The 11703-nt window shown below is 31.9% G+C and overlaps 1 protein-coding gene across 3 annotated transcripts in view; it reads left to right on the plus strand.

Annotated features, from left to right (window-relative positions):
- The window catches only part of Dgk (diacyl glycerol kinase 1), a 911622-nt gene extending 900232 nt beyond the window's left edge, over positions 1-11390 (plus strand). For 2 of the 3 annotated variants that reach the window (XM_085814117.1, XM_085814118.1), the window contains 2 exons: positions 1421-1541; positions 9940-11389. In XM_085814117.1, the coding sequence (XP_085670243.1) occupies positions 1421-1519 (99 nt within the window). In that variant the 3' untranslated portion in view covers positions 1520-1541; positions 9940-11389. Of the gene's footprint in view, positions 1-1420; positions 1542-9939 lie in introns of all 3 variants that reach the window. The other variant, XM_085814119.1, reaches the window with a different exon arrangement.
- The last annotated feature ends 313 nt before the right edge of the window (positions 11391-11703 follow it).

Consider the following 11703-nt stretch of genomic DNA (forward strand, 5'->3'; position numbering starts at 1 on the left):
GGCTTATATTTTCGTCCTTAGATGCCAAATATACAAAACTTCCTTTCATCCGAAAACATTACTCTTTCTAAAATCATTTATTTCATTCCTTAGGTATTCGAGCCCACCAGCGGCCGAGCGGTAACGTCGCTAAACACTGGTAGTTCGGTCCGAGGTTCGAATCCCGAGAATCATGGCTGCATGGGCGTTTTTGTGGTTTTCCCCATGTCTATATACGAGCCAGTTTCCCTTAGAAAGGTCCTCCACGAAGGCATCCCTCCCTTAAGGCAGATAGCCCTCGAGTGCTTTGCCGTAATCTAATAAAACCAAACCAAACGAAAACTTAGGTATTCTATTGGTAAAGGTCATTTTCTTAGCTCTGTTCACTCGAGAGTTAAATTGCATCTCCCGTGCAACACGTGTGCATTCGTGAAAAGTCATGATTTTTCAGTTCTCTTCCAATTCTGCTTAAACTCAGGGTCTTGGAATCTCTCAGCAGTACTCTTAGCTAATTTGAAGTTTAAATTCTTGGATTTATTTTTACAGAACGGATTTACAAAGCAGGATTTCCGAAACAACAGTGTTAGACAAGCGACTTAATTTTGACGTCAAACGGGCAGCTGATTTGTAGTTCTGATCGCTTTTAAAATTGGTGAATGTCTCCTGTTAAGAGTTTTAGCAATTGTTCTAAGAGATTTCCCCTGTTTAAAGATATACGATAATCTTTCTTTCAAGAACGTTGATCTCTTTTCTGTTACCTGCCATGAAATCATACAAGCATTCAAAAACTCAGATTCTATTTAAACCGTAGATACAATAACTTAACACTCTTTGGTGCAATTATGTGGCTTTAAACACCCTCTTTTCTATATATATGTTGATTTCTGGTGGGGAGGGACCTTTTAATAGTTTGGAGGTGATTCTTATTTTTTATGTAAAGGTGGTTTGTGTATTTTTGTTTATATCAAGTAAGCTTGAAGAATTATTAAAAGGTGTTATGATTTTTCCAAACGAGATTTCCAAACGCGAGTTTCAATAGTGAACATGGAAGATGATTGCCCGTGCATAGACTTTTGGCGGTAGGTGTATATAAATCCAAACATGCACAGAAACCTCCTATAAAGACTTGAGCCAAATAATTACATCAATAAATTTTTACTCAGTTATTTAATTCGGGGGGAACTGATTAGTAGATTATAAAATACAGTATTGAATCAATACGTAAATACATATACGGAGACAAATGCCTTATTGCCGATACTGCGCGCACCAGCGTATATCAACTAAGGTAATTCTACTCTTTAAGAACTTTAAGAATTCAAATAAAGTTTACATTTCTAACGCTTAGCAAATGTTATTGGGACCTATATCTATATCTTTTTATTGGTTTTATTTCAGTACCGCAGAATATGCATGATAATTTTAATTTCTTTACCAATAGATCCACATCAGCCAAAAAAACCAAATGCCGATGCTGATGGCGCCACCTGCCACACGAAGATCAAAGTTCCCTTTCTTTTTCTTCAAGAGAAAGAAGTAAATGTGCCAACTGATCGCATCATGTAAGTATAGTTACTTGTCGTTTCTTTTAGAGTGAACGTCACCTTCAGAAAAAGCAGCTATTCTGGTGCTCGTATGTAAAATAAAGAAACAAATATATCAAAGGAGAATGGAGGTTAAAAAGACAATCCTATTAACAGTATGATTTCAAATCTATACCTATACTACTAAATTTTTAAAGGTATTGTGTTTAAAATCAGCCTGTAATTTCTCCTAAGACTGTTTTTCCTTAATAAAAACAAGTATTGGAGTTCCTGAAAGAATGCTTTAGGGTTCTACGTTATCTTATATGGGCCCTGTTCGTATAGCATTAAAACTGTTACAAACTTGAATAACAGTTTAACACGACATAAAGGAAGAGAACATCGATTCAGGATCGGAAACTGATTCCGCTATTGGTATGTCAAAAAAGTGCAAGTAATTAAAGGTACAGAAATTCGTAGTCAAGGGAATAGCTTGGTCACATTTTATAGAAAATGCTGAACAACGGCCTACTGTAAAAGCTTTAAGCATCACAAAAAACGGGAAAAAAAAAGGATGTGGACACCACATGACTTTCTTGTACGGCCTATTAAATTATATACATTTTTTGCTGCATTTCGCTTAAGCTTACTTTTCCAAATTTCATTAGACATATATTTCTCATCCAATCCATTTCGTTCTCACTTTGCGGTAAGGCAAAACGACATATAAACTCAATATATCTGTATTAAAAAATGTAAAACTTCAGAGACAAACATAAAACACCAAATACAGTTTAAAAAACTAATTTTTGCAATTAGAATTAGAGTTTTTAAGCAAAAACAAGCATTTCGGCCAACGGGCAAGAAGACATTTTTCGGTGCCCAAAACTGAAAGTTTACTTTTGCTGCCACTCTTAAAAAAGACTCTGAAGTTGGTGCAGAAACCAACTTAATTTAATATTCTACTAAGTTTCAAGTGTAAACAAATGACGGCCTCGTTAGTACCACTTAAACAACTTTTAAATTGTTGATAATTCTACTACTATTGCATGCGTATTAACTAAAGGCATAAAAACCTTAACAGAACACCATAATTCAATTTTAAAGCAAAACAAATTCACAATTTATTAGTTTATAGGTATTAAAAACTGAGCTCACCGAGCCGATTAACAGAATGGTAATATATATGAATATTCATATACTTTTGATGTAGCCGATTGCAACCAAAAAGGACAGTGCATAACTACATGTTACAGAAATCCCATATACAAAATGTCAATGTTCTGAGATTACTCGTTTTTGAGTTATGCCAGATACATACATACATACGTACATACAGAAGTCACAAAAAATATCTTCTGAATCCGTTTTAAATCTATTTTACGATCCTTTTTGGGAAAAAGTGTCCTTTCTTCCGTCCATACGTACAGATGTCGCGCAAAAACATTCGAGAGCGGTTAAAACGGATATTTTCCTTGAAATATGATACCCTAAATTTTTTAGGATTACAATGTTTCCTTTACTTCGTACAAAGAAGTAAAAAGAAATAGAAAAGAAACGCTTTTCATTATTATATCGTAATGGATTTTCTTTTTTACTATGTGCCTTCATGGTGTAATTGGAAGCATGTTCTTCTGGCAATCAGATGGTCTAGAGTTTGAGTTCCTACTAGGAAATTGCTGATTTTTCATGTTTTCTGCTCCGACGTAAATCTAATGGCATTGTAATGGACGCCTGAATTCAAATGTGGTGGACAATAATTCGTCGCCATCTGGATAGTGATTGATTCTCCGCTTTCACAATAGCCCTTTAAATGGGGAAGAATGTAAGGGATTTTTGTCTTTCCTTACTGCATACCTTTGCGGTATAATTGAAATCCCGTCCAGTGGACAGCGGAAGGTCAAGAATTCGCGTTCCGGCGAAGCCATTCCTCGTTTACCGTGTTTGCTACTCCGAAATAAAATGTAATCGCTCCACAATATTATTAAAGTAGTATCAGCTTCTTTGTTCAGATGAGCTGTTTCTGACAGTTGGACGAACGAATTAAAACTGAATTTTTTATAGATATTCACACACAAAAAAATAAAATAAAAAAAAAAAAACCCACTAAAATTGAATATTGATGTTTGAATTTTATCTGGCAGTCTGTCTCCTTATATTGTTTATTCCATTGCTTTTATGCATTCCTTTTGTGATTTCAAACGCCTTTTTCCTCCCACTTTTGTTTTCCTTGCAAAAGCCTTGCTAATTATTAGCCTTTGAAGACTTTAATTCTCTTTTGTTTCTTTCTGTTTTCAAGTGATCTTAATTAAGTATTTTAATTAATTTTTTTTTTCTTTCGGCGTGCGCTGTCTAGATTTTAAACCTCACTTTATCAGTCTTTTCAAGAAGCAATCCTTTCCTCTGTTGATAGCGCAAGACAAATGTCAGACAACGTAATTTATCCTCTGTAGCTTAGAAAGAAAATTAGCGAATATTATCAGAGAGCTTTTTCGTTTATTACGTGGACCTTAAAATTCAGATTGCAGCTTTTTTTCAACATGAAGATTTGTGTAAAATATAACCGAAAACTATTTTCAGGAAAGGTTGTTTTTAAAGCATAAAAAGTTTATGTGCGTTTCCTTTCCCCTCCCAAAGGAGATCAAAGCATTTTTTCTAATTAAATGTCTACGATTCTAATGGTACCTAATTTAAGCAGAGTGCTATTTTCTTTCTTACTTGTACAAATTCGTGTCTCTAAACTAGATTAATTTGTTTACTTCCGTTAAAAATGTAAATAAAACTGAAATATGAAATAAAAATGAAAACTACTTGGTATATTTCAATTAAAAGAGCACTTTTAATTTTAAAAACAAGAAATTATTTTTTTCCTCAGAGTAAAACATTATACAAATTACAGTGGCTCAAATTTTTTTGGGGCCACTTTTCGAAACTTATTTACAAAAAATATTTATTATACATAAAGAATTGACCTGAGGATTTTGTTCACGTGTGCCGCTGTTCATTTCTTTCAAAATCTGCAGGTTGAAAGAAAAAAATATCTTCAAAATATTCTTAAAACCAAATAGTTTATTCAAAATATACTCGAAATGAACTGTCACAAAACTTAGAACACGTAGTTAATATTTAACAAAATTATATTTAATGAAATAAATTTTTTATTTTACACTTTTTTTAACGTTTTGTGTGTTACCTTTATTTATTAAATATCATGTTCTTCGCATGTAAATAAAATTCTGTTCAAGAGCAATATCGCAAAATAATTTTAAAATGAGGATATCTTTAGAACTTCCGATACAGTCTCACGCGCTGGAGATAAAAATGTTTTTTCTGTACAACGTTTCCATTGCTCGCATTGAAATTCTTGAATTTGTTAACCAAAATTCGTTAAAGTTTTACAAAATATGAAATCGATAATAAACAAATTTCAAATTAAAGTTAGTGCTTCTACATGTCCATATTCTATGGAAGATTACGTTATTCAAAATTGGATGGTCTAGGTACCATTGTTTTATCATAGTGCGAGAAACATGCATACATTTATGCAGATTCTTCATTATTTAATTTTTTCAGTTTTAAACAGGGCGATAATATTTGATGTCAACAATTTTAAAATTGAAACGGACATTCAGATGGATTCATTCGTCACAAAACAAAAACAATTGTCCGTCAGGAACAAAGTCCCCCTTTAGTCTAATAACAGAACATTGAATCCTTAGTTTGATGCCTTTAAATTCAAATTATATTTTTATTCACTTTCTTCAATTAAAGTTTTCACAGAGCAGTGTTCGATATTTTTGCAAATACCCGTCAAAAATTACTTTCACTTGTGCTTTTGAAAAGATACATTTTTCTTTTTTCTCCTGTCCAATTCATTTCATATAAGCTCAATAAAGTCCGGAGAATGTGGAATATGTTCTGTAACTCATGAGCATCTGTTCAATAGATATATAGAAAAATATGTAAAATTAGGAGTCATTGTCCTAATAGTAGTTCAATGCGTTTGCGTTCCAAGATTTTTCATTCCAAAAACTTTTTTATTTTAGTACTGACTCACGGTATTTCAAAAGTCCTATAAAAACTTAATTTTGCATATGAAGTGAACATCCCCACCTTGGTGTTTAGAAGTAGAAAACAGGATTTTCAAATTTAGTTCTGTAATGGCCTTCCGTCACACAGTAATATCCGTCCATGCGATCAAAATATATTAAATTTTGAATCATCGGCGAATACTAACTTACGTAAATGTGATAAATCTTTCTTTACCATGGATTTTGCTGATCGGAAATATATTCCTTGTTTTTCTTCATGGTTCATGGTTTCTTTATCATGGATTTCATGGTAAAGAAACCATGAAATTACCATGGATTTAAATACAGTTCTGTTCAAGAGTTCCAACTTCCCGCTCGATCAATATATGTACACGGAGCCCCGAAAGTCTACGTACATTCATCAAAACAACTTTATTTGCATTTATACTGATATTTAAAAAAAATAATTCAAAAATATCTGAAATCAGATTTCAGATTTTATACTACGCCCAACGGGCGATTTTTTAACGTTTTGTGTGTTACCTTTATTTATTAAATACCATGTTCTTCGCACTTAAACCATAAAATTTAATTCAACAGCAATATCCAGAAATATTTAAAAGAGCATATCTTTAGAATTTCCGATACACAGTCTCGCGCGCTGGAGATAAAATTTTTATTTTTCCTTACAGTGTTGCCATTGCTCGCTTTGAAATCGTTGAGTTTGTTAATCAAAAACTCATAAATACTTTACAGAATATGAAATGGATAATAAAACAAATTCCAAATTAGGGTTTCCAGGTGCCCATATTCGGGTGTAAACGAACGTTATTCAAAATTGGATGGCTCTAGGTGCCGTTGTTTTATCACTGTACGAGAAACATACGTACATTTATGCAGATTCTTCATTATTTAATTTCTTTAAAGGGCTATAATATTTAGTGGCAACCATTTGAAAAGTGATTCGCCGTTATAGTGAATTGACGCAAAATGCCAAAACGAAATTAGCCCTTCTGAGCAAATCGATCCTTTGGACTAAAAAAAAAAAGGAAATTCTAAAAGGTTTCAGATTTTATATTATTATTATAAATATATTTATATTGCCACTGAGAATTCAGAAAGTGATTTGAAATGTGATATAGTCGTTCAAAGTCATTCAACACAAAATACTGTTAGACATCGTGACGTCTTTACGTTGCTACTCTACCAGCATAAATCGTTGAATTTGTTAACCAAAAATTCGTTAAATTTTACAAAATATAAAATAGATTTTAAGGATTATATGTTAATTTTATTGACAGTTAAATTTTAATTTCCTTTCCTGTGGATTCTTAACTTTAACTTACTACTTCCGGCCAGAAAGTAGTTTTAGAATCACGTCTGAATACGTAATGAGGAAGAGCGGTATTTAACCGCAATGTTCTTCGAATATGGGCTTCCAGATGCCATATTCAAGTGGAGGACTACGTTATTCAGAATTTGATGTTTATAAGTACCTTTTTTTTTCACAATGCGAGAAACATACATACATACGTACATGCAGATTCTGCATTATTTAATTTCTTTAAATATAATACAGGGATAATATTTGGTGGCAACATGCCATTAAGCCGTTTATGGTGAACCGACACAAAATGCCATTTCGAGACTAATAGCCCTTCTGGGCTAAGGCCCTTTGGAGTAATAAAAACAAAATCTTATGCTGCATGAATTTGGAAGACAAGGCTTTCAGGACTAGCAATTAGCCAGATCGCTTTGAAAAATATTAAAGGTCTTACGTGACGTCGCATGGCGTCACCTTTCAGAAATGCTAATTTGCTAGTTTGTGTGGAGAATTAATGTAGCAGTTGCGTAGCTCCACGTGGTGAACGAAGAAAAGAAGGTAGTTTAATATAGTACCATTATGAACTGAGAACTTATATTGTTCTGATTTTCTTGTAGCATTAGGCTTCTCTCAAGTAGGTTACAATTATTGAAACAAGTGAAACGTTTCACATTTTTTTAAATATAAAGATAGTTGCTTTTATTAAGTTCATCACTAATTATACAAAATTTTGAAATAAACTAGTCTGTTCCATGATCTGAAGGAATAAAACTGCTAGTGAAAATCTTAATAAATATGAAATTCTTGTGAACTATCAGGATAAATAGATGCTGATCAACTTATGCTTTCACGCTTTAAATATCAAGAAATTATTTTACAAGATCCACAGACATAATGCAATTATCATCTCCTAAAATAAAGTTTTTGTAAACCCCGCTCCAAAAAAGGAAATTCTAATCAGATGAAAAGAATTTTTTTTAAAAATTTTTTGCATTTTTATGTTTTACCTTCCTAAATTAACTATTTTTACTTCCTTGTACGAAGTAAAAGAAATATTGTAATCGAAAAACATTTCGGGTACTATAGTTCAACGAAAACAGCCATTTTGATAGTTTTCGAATCTATTTGAGTGATTTTTTTTTTTTTTTTTTTTTTTTTTTTTTGCGTGACTTCTGTGCATATGGACAGAATAAGTGATTTTGCCCTGATGACGGATTGTAAAATGGATTTAAAATGGATTCAGAAGAGATTTTTTTTCGTGACGTCTGTACGTACGTATGTATGTATGTATCTCGCATAACTCAGAAACGAGTAGACTCAGAACACCTCCCTTTTTGGGTGCAATCGACCGCACCAAACGTATATAAATATATATCACTCTGTTACGCAACTCGATGAGCTCAATTTTCTTATTCTTGTATGATGGTAAGTTGTGCATTTTTGCTCTAAAAGTGTTTGGATATTATCTTATTATTATGTTCTAGTAAAGGTTTTATGCCTAATACGCATGCAATAGTTGTTAAATTATGAAAAATTTGAAAGTTTATGTGGCGCTAGACTTAAAGAGGCCGCCATTTATTCACATCTGAAACTCTTAGAAGGATAGTGAATTAAGTCTGTTTGTACAGCAACTTCGGTGTCCAGTGCGATTGAAAGTTAAATTTCAGTTTTTTGCACCGAAACTTTGGTGTTTCTGCCTGCTGGCTGACTTGCTTGTTTGGAGTACAAACTCTAATTTTAATTTTAAGAAATGTTTTTTAACTGTTTGTTTTTAAATGTATTTAGTGTTTTATGTTTTTCTGTATTTTACAATTTTTAATGAAACTGTTTTGAATTTGTGTGGTTTATCTATTTATTTTTAACTAAATATTTAAGTTTATAAACGAAAGTTTTTAGAGAAACGTTTTCCTTTCAGAAGTATACTTTCCAGAAGCAGAACCTTCTTCTGACTGGCGGCTTACGCAAAACTGAATTTCCAGCGTAATTTTACCACCAGCATCGCAAAATATTGCAAGAGCGTACATGAAACAGATGGCTGAACATAATATTTTCCCTAAATATGGGGTAGAAATCTGTTGTTCAAACTAGTTCTGAGTGAAATGCGTTTCTTGGAAAAGTTTGTTATTCGGTTTTGCGTCTGTTGGTCTGATAAAGTTCGGACGAGAATGGGAATAAAATTGGATGTTTTTCAATGAATCTTTTACATGCTGTCTTAGGCTGTGTACAAGTCGATGTTTGCTATAATTATAGGATGTAACTCTCCTTGTCCTCATAAACTAATCTAAATCCTACTAATGAACCTGGCGACTTCTCTCACAGGCATGAAATTGTACGAGCACAGAAGAGTGAAAATAACCCTTTATTAATTTCAATTATGAATAGAAAAGCACGTACTTCGTGCTTTACAATGATCAGAAAGGCACGTACTTTACAATAACAACGACAACTTGCGATGGAAACTAAGAATTTTCAACACAATAAATTCAAATCTAAAAAGAATAGTGCTGGTCTAGCACTCTAAGTTGCGGATAATCTAGCTTGACTCGACAAATCTAACAGGCGTGATAATTATTCAAATGGCCAAACGCCGTATCAGCGTAACAGCAAGGTCAGAAGCGAAACTTGCACTGGCTAGCGAAGACACGCTCTGAATAAATGTTTAAATATTCACTTAAAAAATTTTCATTCTGGCGACGAAATGCAAGGGAAGTTGAGGCGTTCAAGAAGGGTAACAAAAATTTGAATAGTAGGTTAAATAACTAAGGGAAACCCTACATAATGACCGCTAATTATATCGATATTCGTCATAGCGCCTTTTTCTCTAGAATGTGACGGATCGTTGTAGCAGAGCTTCATAAGTATTTGCGGCATTTCGTATTTTTCTACTTTATTTGTGGCATTATGTGTGCGAAGTTTGATGAGTGTAATGCAAATGATTTTTAAATTTACTATGTACTGCTTCAGTATATGATTTCTTCCTTTCTTATCTCGGATTAGGTAATGAAGTTTTTTCACATTATAAGTAGAGTGCATCGTGTAAGCGTTTTTACAAAGTATTTAATTCGTGTTTGCTTTTTTGCAGGTGGCCAATGGCTCGGCTTTCAGCGTTCCAGAAGAAAATGGACTCCTCACCACATAACATCCCTTTGTATAATCTTTATGTGAATCTCCAGTCAACACAGGAATTTTGTTTCTCCTTTTACCATATTCAACTTATCATGGTCGATGTGTTCTGTACAGCTATTCGTAGATAACTTATTCATTCGCTTCTTGTTCTCTGTACATTATTTGATTGTCCCTCGTTTCCAAAGATATTCGAGGTACCCGAATGTGATGTAAATTTTTATCTGTGTCTCTAAATATTTTGCGTGTTATATTTTTATTTCATCATATATCTCCTTGCTCCGTGTATAGAAATTTTGATAAGTTTCGCACTCAACTGATTACTCGAATTTCGAAGGCACTTAATTCTTAAAATATGCCATCTGAATTTGTTCGGAAATCTTATCTCTCATATCAAATATTAGTAAAATTCACTAGTTATCTGACACTGGTTAATATGGCTATGTCATGACAATGTAATCATGCTCTGTGATGACTGTAAAAAAAATGTAGTATTTTCTGTAAAAAGATGCACAAAAATTAATTTAAAATTGATAATTGTAAAAATGTGCATAATTTGAAATATTTTCATGGAATATTTCTTAAAGTACTTTGAACTGATATTTAGCAGAACTGTTTCGAAGTTACATTTATTATAATTCTAGAACAATTAGTCATTTTTAAAATTTCCATTGAATATCGATTTTAAAATTAACTAAATATAGCTAAATGAAAATTACTCAAAATTTGTATTGAGAATTTTGTTTTTAAACTTCGCATACGAGAACCGTAACTAATGATTTGAATACTTTCCTTTTGTTACCTCTAAATGTACGAAGATTCAAATAATAACTGTTGCGTTCTAAATAAAGAACTAAAATATTTTCGCTGAAGCAAACTCTTTCTTGCTTCTAATTAAATTATTTCATATATTTCATAAGATGCGAAAATATCATCATAACTACTGTCTTTTAATTGCATTACAAAGAAATTATTCTAAATGCACAAATGCTAAGCATACATTTAGGCAAACTTCTATGATATCGTAAGTAATCTACCGCTGATTCGTTTGGTGCTAATTTAGCCTTTTCGTAATTGAGATATTAGGTTTATGAATCCAGGAAATTATTTTAAACTCTATATTAGGTTTCTATATGTATTTGTACTTTTTAATACAATTTAAACCTTTTAAATGTTTAAGAATAATAGAAATTTGGTTTTTTAAATACTTAATTCTATTTCTTGAAATAGAATTAAATTTGCTGTTGAAACTTCTAACTAAACTAGAACTCACAATTTACTGTGAAACTTACTTTTAGGTAACAAAAGCGTGATTATCTTTAAAAAATTGTTCTTTTTTTAAATAACTAAACACAGAACCACATAATATAAAAGTCTCCGCCCTTTCATTATTGTTACTAAATAACATGATTTATTTTAATAAAATTCCAAACGATTTAATTTGTTGCGTAACAGTCGATATAATTTAATCAAAATAAATTACGTTGGTTATTGCCATATAACACAATTTATTTTGATATATATAACAACTGTTTATATTTAATATTAAAAGAATTAGTTCTAAAAATTTATAGAAACTTAAAAGATTATTTTATTTAGAGAAACGTTATGAGTAGTTATTTAAGACTACTACACGTATTTCGTATTTAATTTATTCTATTTTTAAAAATAATTTATTTAGTTTTCAAATGTAATATATTATTTTACTAGAAAAATAATTCTA

The sequence above is a fragment of the Stegodyphus dumicola genome, chromosome 3 (assembly GCF_044657685.1).
Source record: "Stegodyphus dumicola isolate Sdum_Otavi_A_Nest chromosome 3, ASM4465768v1".
Lineage (NCBI taxonomy): Eukaryota > Metazoa > Arthropoda > Arachnida > Araneae > Eresidae > Stegodyphus > Stegodyphus dumicola.